The 8,165-nt window shown below is 47.2% G+C and overlaps 1 protein-coding gene across 1 annotated transcript; it reads left to right on the plus strand.

Annotated features, from left to right (window-relative positions):
- Positions 1-309: 309 nt before the first annotated feature.
- Positions 310-6,441, plus strand: FAM8A1 (family with sequence similarity 8 member A1). Its single transcript, XM_032442504.2, has 5 exons — positions 310-886; positions 2,214-2,334; positions 4,578-4,701; positions 4,912-5,051; positions 5,321-6,441. Exons 1-5 carry the CDS (start codon positions 361-363, stop codon positions 5,463-5,465), a joined length of 1,056 nt encoding a protein of 351 aa, XP_032298395.1. The 5' UTR covers positions 310-360; the 3' UTR covers positions 5,466-6,441.
- The last annotated feature ends 1,724 nt before the right edge of the window (positions 6,442-8,165 follow it).

An 8,165-nucleotide genomic window follows, 5' to 3' on the forward strand; every position in this document is an offset into this window, starting at 1 on the left:
AGACCCTTTTACTGCTGCCACAGGTGTCGGTGGGATAAACCACCCGTGTTCTTTCGGATGTCGGGCGGTTCCTGAGGCGCTCACTGTGGTACAGGGAGGCGGGAATGGTGGAAGTAGGGCGCAGCAGCTCTACACGCATCCAGCCGGCACGGCTGTGGAGCTACATCTACCCTCACTTCGTGAGCTCTCGGACGGTTCCCGGCCTAAGCGCAGCCGTACCTCGGCGCTGGGCGATACCATGTGGCAGTACAAGGGCAATACAAGAAGCTGCTTCCCCTGCTCACCCCTCTCCCCGCTGTGGGAGAGGCGAAGCGCAGCCCGGCTCATGCGCGGTGCGGGCGGCGCTCAGCGTCAGCGGCGATGCCGGAGATGGCGGAGCTCGGCGCGGAGCCGGGCACGTCCCGCAGCGGCGCCGGAGCGGCGGCCACGGCCGGGGGCGCCCAGGACAGAAGCGACAGCGGCGGAGAGGCCGCTCCCGCGTCGCCATCGCCGCCCACGGGGAGCGACGAGGCGGGGAAGGCGCTGAGCGCGGCGGAGTACGCGCGGCGGGTGCACCAGTGGCTGTGGGACTCGTACTGCGGCTACCTCAGCTGGCACTGCTCGCTGCCGGCACTGCTCGCCGCCGGCCCCGCCGCCCGCTTCACCGCCCCGCCGCCCCCTCCCGCCGCCCCGCCGGGGGCCGCCCCCGCCGCCTACTACAGCCCGTTCTACCTCTTCGCCCCGCCGCCTGCCGCCACCGCCTCGCCGGGGCCCCGCGCTCCCCCCGCGCCCGCCCCCAACACCTCTTGGCCGGCGGCGACCGCCAGGCTGTCCCCGCTGCCCCGAGCGGCTCCGGGCTCCGGCAGCGGCGGTGTTGGCCAGCGGGAGGCTGCGGGTCGGCCGGCAGGTGAGTGCTCACGTTCAGCGGGGCCTGGCGCAGGAGTTTGTTTCGGATGTAAATATTTGCGGAGCACGTATAGCACTGCTTCTGTTTGCGTTTGCTTGAGAGCAAAGCAAACTGTCTGATGGCATGGGAGTGTGCGGGTGCTTCCTCGCTGGGTGGGGGAATGGCTAATGGCTGCCTCCTTCAGTCCAGGGCTGCCAGGCAGTGCTGTGAGTGCTGCTGGACGGGGCAGCCATCCAGCTGCGCTGCCGAGGCCCATGGAGAAAAAAAGCCAGGAGTCCTGGCCCTGTGCAGGGCAAAGTGCAGCAGGCAGAGCTGTGCCGTCGGTGTGAGCTCAGGCTCACAGGTGTGAGGGGAGAGTCACAAACGACCGCTGTGCTCCGCATTGCGAGGGGATGCATCTGGAACAGCTCAAGTGTTTATATCTCCTTTTCTGCTGTGGATTATTGTCCTTGGGGCAAGCTTGGCTGGAGAGGACGTGTTCCCATCCCGGTGCTGCTGTAGTTTACAGCCCTGTGTGCTTATGTAAGCTGAAATCAGTGACAGCTTATGTTAACGTCGTGCTTTTCCAGCTGGAGTGTCGCAAAGCAGGGCAGGTGATGCCTCTCTCAGCCTCTCCCGGCTCAGTCTGCACGCAGCCGAGTGTCACAACACCGATGTTGGTTGTATGCCAGGCAGCAGGGTGGCAGCGAGCTCTTGATGTATGGTAACTGTGGCGTAAGGTGCTTTGTCCCCTTGCCCCTCCCTGCCTTGCTGTAGCAGGTCACCAGTATTAAACACTGAGCACAGGAGAACAAAGCATGCTCAGGCTTCAGTTGCACTTTATTACTGCCTGATTACTGCTACCTGCTTGAGCTGGGCCAGGGCAGGCTGAGGTACAGAATCCTCCATTAGAAGTTATTTGACAACTTGGATATGCTTCAGCAATGGAAATGGGATCTATTTTAGTACTCCTTATGTAAGTCATGCTACTTGACAGATAGAGTCGATGTGGAGTTACCAGCGTAAACAGCTATGAAGGGATGATACAAGCTGAGTTGCGTTAAGTAAGAACTTGCTCTTGCATAATCCCTGCTTTATTGTGCTTACTGCATTTAAAAGTACAGGAGTGTTGTGGGCTCCTATTTGTGGGTCTGACCCCAAAGCTCATCTAACTGAAGGAATTCAGATTTGTGCTTTAACTGATAGACATCTTTAGAAGAACTCTTGGTGTGAGCTGAGATAAAGCCCTTGGTTGTGTTCTCCAGAGAGGTGTATGTGAAGCATCCTTGAGAGAATTGCACTCTTTAGTGCAGTACAATCTGGGTAATCCAAACTGTTTCTATTGCAGGTCGGGAGTTCATTATCCCTTCGCTGGCACACAGGTTCATAGCAGAGATGGTGGATTTTTTCATTCTGTTCTTTATAAAGGCAACCATTGTTTTAAGTATTATGCATCTCAGCGGGATCAAGTAAGTAGAACTATTTAAAGGTTTACTATATACAGCATTAAGGTCTTCGTGCTCTTTGAGGTGTCATGATGTGCTGTGGTTACGCATCTGACATCTATTTCTTAACAGACACGGGCTGAGAAGACAGCCCCACTATGGGATACCTCCTTTTAGATCTGACCCGGGGTCAGCTGATGGCAAGGGGAGGAATTGTGGAGTCATTTTGTAGGCTCACACACATGTTACTAAGGATTAATTAGGCTGACTTGCAGTCTCAGTTTTTGAGGGAATTAGCAAGAATTTTTTTAAAACGCTCTTAAAATAAATCTCAATGGGAAAACCTTATTAAAAAACATAAAAGGTTTTTATTTCAGATGATGTCAAATATGCATCAATTGGAAGGTTGCTAGAAACCTAAAGCCTGTAGGCTTTACTGTGCCTAAGCTGTAGGGAAAAATGGAATAAGCATCATATGCATCAGCTATATACCAGAATGAAAGTCTTCATGTTTTTATACTGGATGTATTTATCCAGGCTGGATGTGGCTCTGGGCAGCCTGGTCTGATGGTTGGTGACCCTGCACATAGTGGGGGGTTGGAATTACATGATCATCATGGTTCTTTTTAACCCAGGCCATTCTGTGATTCTGTGATTATTTTTTTTTTAGTGATTAATTATCTTAAATACTGTCTCCTTATTCCATAGCTGATTCAGTTCCTCTACTTTGATATATTCACATATTTCAATCTTATGAGGGGATCGAGGCTTAGTGTGGTCCATACACTTGCATTTCAGAATTGAAGGTATCTGCTAAAAGAGCCTTCCAAGTGTTAATAGGATGTAAGCTGATACTACAGACATAACATCTTTTGGACAGGTTGAACTGCTGCTTGAAAGGTGCGTGGAAGAGGCTTAGATCCAAAGCAGTAAATGTCAGTGTAAATTATCAGTGTCACCGTTCAAATAAGCAGGCAAATGAAACGCCAACCTCTCAGTTCTGCAGTTGCCAAAGCCTCCAACTTAACCTGGCAGCTTGTATTTCTAGCTTGGTTTTGTAGGCCAAAAATGATACAGAAGGTACAGGAAAGCTGGAGAACAGCTTTATGTGTATCACTTCTGTAAAAATGGTGATTGAAAGAGAATCTTTTTGAGTTACTGTACAGTATATTCGATATTGCTGCTCTTGCAAGAGCCACAAAGTTGCTTACGAGTAGCTTCAGAAACTATTTTTTTCCCCCTGGTGAGCTGTGTGCTGGAGGCCAGGCTGAGCTGTCACGTAAGGCACATCCTCACTGAAGACAAAGACTTCAGGCCAGCTTTGTACTAAAGGGAAGAGCAGATTGTGCTGTACTACCATTCTCTCAATTCCTATCTTTTTTGATCCTGAACAGAGAGGAGAGCGAGTGGTGCGTGCGTGGCTTGTTTTCACGAGGCCCACACCTTTCTATTTAAATAGAAATTATAACTGAGATGGCTCACGGAAAAGTCATCTCCTAAGTACACGTTGCAAGTGCGCCCATTCCACTTATCAGATGTCACATCTGTGGTTTGACTTGTGAAGATACACAGCTGATTCTGAGCTGCAGCTTTGCATTGCTTTGTTAGGGGAGATGGCTGAGAGTTTCAACTGTTTGGTTGAAAGCATTTTGGAACTGCTGAGAAGGCAAACCCTGCTCATGCAAAGGGGGTAAAGTCTCCTTTGCTTGTCTGGTGACTTGCAAACTGCTTTGCAGTTATAAGAGAGCAATGCATTGAGTTCCCATCTCCCTCACCCTGTAATGAAGATAGTTGTATCCATGTGTGTAAGTAGATGATTGTGGAATCCCTTGTGCATCTCTCAAGAATGAGAATGTTCCTAACGATTCTGCAGCTCACTCCATAGACTGTCATGTTGCAAATGTGCTCACAATGCATTTTTTCATAACGAAAAACTGAACAGCAACTTGGAAGGAAACCTCACAGAATCACAGATCACAGAATCACAGAATGACCCGGGTTGGAAGGGACCTCAAGGATCATGTAGTTCCAACCCCCCTGCCTGGCAGGGCCACCAAACATACACATTTACTACATCAGGTTGCCCAGGGCCCCGTCCAACCTGGTCTTGAACACCTCCCAGTGTTAGGAATTGTATTGGGTGGCTCAATGTCACAGAAGCTGAAGAGAATTCCAGCACTAGGAGGGACAAATGAGTTCTGGATGTTGTGTCGTGTTTGGTTTTTTGCTTTGTGGGTTGTTTTTTAAAGTTGTCTTATTTTCAACAGAGACATCTCTAAATTTGCTATGCATTACATAATAGAGGAAATAGATGAAGATACATCCATGGAAGACTTGCAGAAAATGATGATAGTGGCTCTCATCTACAGGTTATTAGTCTGCTTCTACGAGGTAACTACTCCTGCATTTTAACTGCTGTAGTTCATAGTTATCAGTTCTCGGATAAACAACAAAGTATCATCAGTGGCCAATGAAGTAAAGCCCTCTTTACTTGGAGTTCTGTGAAGCTGTGGGCCTCACTTATTTTTGAAGAAAGCCATGTTTGCCATACTAGTCAATAACACTGCTCTGTGTGGAACTGAAGTAAGTTTTCTTTCGCAGATCATCTGTATTTGGGGAGCAGGAGGAGCAACCCCAGGGAAGTTCTTGCTCGGGCTGCGAGTTGTGACGTGTGATACGTCTGTCCTCGTTGCACCCAGCCGTGTGTTAGTCATTCCGTCTTCTAATGTCAGTATGACAACGTAAGTGCTCTTAGCTTACCTTGCTTTTGTATTAATGGGATGGAAAATGTGGTTTGGAAGGAAATGCACCTTTCCTTTATTGTTGGCCTTTGCCGGCATTGGATTGCCAAGAAGTATTCTCAGGTTCTTTCAATATAACAGTTAATTAGTTGTGAATATTTTCCAGGTTAGGTGGTAAGATAATCTCTAAACTCTGGAGGTTGTGGCTTTGGGGAAAGCAGAGAAGTTGACAATAAAGAAGGCACTGAATGCTTTTATTCTCCTTTCAGGTCTACAATAAGAGCCTTGATCAAGAATTTTTCCATCGCTTCATTTTTTCCTGCGTTCATTACGCTGCTGTTTTTTCAGCACAACAGAACAGCCTACGATATCGTAGCAGGAACTATTGTGGTAAGAAGAAATGGAATCAGATGATAGCAAAAGATGACAGACTCCCAGACTGCTTTTTGAATACCGTTCCCAAATGAACAAAAACCCACCCCAAAACCGAGATGACCGTCCGAATCTTTAGCCCAAATGAAAGCAGAATGATTCCCAAGCTAAAGGAAATGGGGTTGCTCCAGTGTGGTGCCAGCAGCTACCTTCAAAGTATTGGAATTCTCACAAATGCCAAAGAATTTTGAGAGAAACGATATTGATTAACCGTAGCTTGAAAACAAGCGGCTGTGTGTTAATAACTGCAGAACGGTGCTGTTCTGTTCGTCATCCTGTGGGGAAAGCGGATACTGAGAAATACTCCATCCACCTCTAAAGAAAAGCTTTGGGTGCTGGAGGTAACTAACTAGAAAATCATGTTTTCCAAGCAGTTGCCTGAGTTGCGTTGCTGGCTCCTTGAGGGGAAGGGAACTGCAGTATTGGAGAGTAAGGTGCGTTCAGTGAGTTACAGTGACAGATGCATAGAAAGAAAGTGGTGTTTATCGCTTCCTTTCTGACTGCTTCACAGATCGTATTCCCTCACCTCTTCAAAGTATTTTATCTGAATATTGATGTGACGGGTTTTATTGCATGATTAAGTATTGTCATTTATTTCACGTGTCAAAGCTAATAATGAGGTGAAATGGTGGCTGCTTTTTCTCTGGAAAGGGCATGTTACACCACAGTGTTAGTCAATTGCCATGTACATCATTTTGGAGCTGTGAACAGCACACATCATTTGCTTCTCTCTGCAGTGAAAGCACTTGTCTATTTCTTGCATATAATATCAAGCAGAACATCTGAATGAGTTTCCAAGAGCATGCAGAAACTATTAACTGAAACATGTGTTATGGGTGTAAGTCTATATAGAAGTACAACTAGTACTTGTTTTCACTTTATCTTCTGGCTAACTGTTTGTATATTCAGAATAACTTAAATACTGAATAAAAAAAGCCTAATATTTTGCATGATTATACACAGCTTTGATTTTTGTTCTTATGGCGTTAGTATCTTGGAGAAAGGGCTTTAATAATGTTAATACTGTGAGTTAGTTTAGTTCGACAAGAGCTGCTATTTTGTTCATGAAGAGAGCTTGCTGCATGTATTTTCTGATCTTTGTTCACTATCTTCTTTCTGGGACCAGAGTCATTACTCACCTTTCCAGAACGAAGTCACTTACCCTTTTTGGCTAATGACTTTCAGATACTCTGCTATAAGCAGTCAGTTGTCTTACCTAGAAACCCAACTTCCAAGTGCATCATCAGAAAATACATATGTACCAAGATGCAAAGAACAGCACTGCTGATCTGAGCATTACGAGCTGAGGAAGGGCTGTCTAAGCTGACAGAAGCTGAAGTTGTTAGAACTGACAAAAGCCATTCTGGGTTGGGTATTGCCTATTTAGATTTTCACCATGAATACAACTAGAACTTTTGTTCTATCTAGAAACTGGGATTCAAGATGGAGGCAGGTAGCACCACAGCTGGGTACAATTTCATTGCTAATGCTTCAGGTTTTTCTTACCCTGCAGAAAAATATTACCCCATACAGTGCAGGCAAAGAAAAAATTCCAATTCAGGAAAGCCAGGCTGTCCAGGGAAAAACATACATTCAGTTGCCTAGACTAACAGCATATAATCTGGCCACAGCAATAAGATGTGACAACCTGAATAACAGCTTATCTCTGTGCTTTTGAAGTCCAGTTGCTCAACCCTTTCTGTACGTAGAAATACCGATCAATTCTACACATGCTGTAAGGCTGCTGAAGTGAAAGTTGGCCTTTTCCAACTATGAACTACACTTCACAGGAGGACAAAGTATCTCATTTCATAACACGGACCTGTGCGGCTGGAGAAACGCAAAGCAGCACTGAATGGCACAAGTGCTGCTAAGAAACCACTAACACGTCTGGAACGATCTATATATCAACTCTAAGTTAGGTGGGCCATGCAGTCCTTTCTCCCTTAGCAATACGAGAGGGAGTGTTTGCTGCAGTATTAAGTGATTGGATCTCAACCATCAATGTTACGGCTTACCAAAAGCCCAGCTGTAGCCCCTGAAGAATCAAGAGCCTTCGTCCTCCCTTTACTAGACTGTCTGCTCTCTAAGAAACTTTCCTCGCTCATGCAGAAGTAGAAAAAAGCACATCGTCCTTTTACAGCTGGGGATATTTCACTGTGGTGAATGTTTGTACAGTTAAGCTGTGTTGTAAAACACAACCATCTAGCTGCAGTACTTGCAGCTGAGTCACAGAATCACAGAATTGTAGGGGTTGGAAGGGACCTCTAGAAATCATCGAGTCCAACCCCCCTGCCAAAGCAGGCTCCCTACACCACGTCACACAGGTAGGCGTCCAGGCGGGTCTTGAATATCTCCAGAGGGAGACTCCACCACCTCCCTGGGCAGCCTGTTCCAGTGCTCCGTCACCCTCACCGTAAAGAAGTTCTTGCACACATTCGTGCAGAACTTCCTATGCTGTACTTTCATCCCATTACCCCTAGTCCTATCCACACTGTCAGAGTCAGACGTAAGGCTCCAAGCAAGCCTACAATAAAACTCTTCCCAAACAGGGAAGTGGAACCTCTCCCTTACTAAAGAATCCTCAAGTCCATGCGTGTGACACCATGGGGAATGAGCAGCGCCCTGCCTCGCAGCACAGCTGTAGGCACAGAGGCCTTCGGAGTTAAAAGTGCCAGCCAA

Source organism: Coturnix japonica, chromosome 2 (assembly GCF_054131305.1).
Source record: "Coturnix japonica strain WE chromosome 2, WE-NBRP24, whole genome shotgun sequence".
Taxonomy (NCBI): Eukaryota; Metazoa; Chordata; class Aves; order Galliformes; family Phasianidae; genus Coturnix; species Coturnix japonica.

Excerpts from the sequence above, each read along its gene's own strand:
- FAM8A1 (XM_032442504.2), top strand. The coding sequence starts at position 361 with ATGCCGGAGATGGCGGAGCTCGGCGCGGAGCCGGGCACGTCCCGCAGC. Across the intron at positions 887-2,213 it reads GGCTGCGGGTCGGCCGGCAG|GTCGGGAGTTCATTATCCCT; the intron begins GTGAGTGCTCAC and ends TTTCTATTGCAG. Across the intron at positions 4,702-4,911 it reads TATTAGTCTGCTTCTACGAG|ATCATCTGTATTTGGGGAGC; the intron begins GTAACTACTCCT and ends TTTCTTTCGCAG.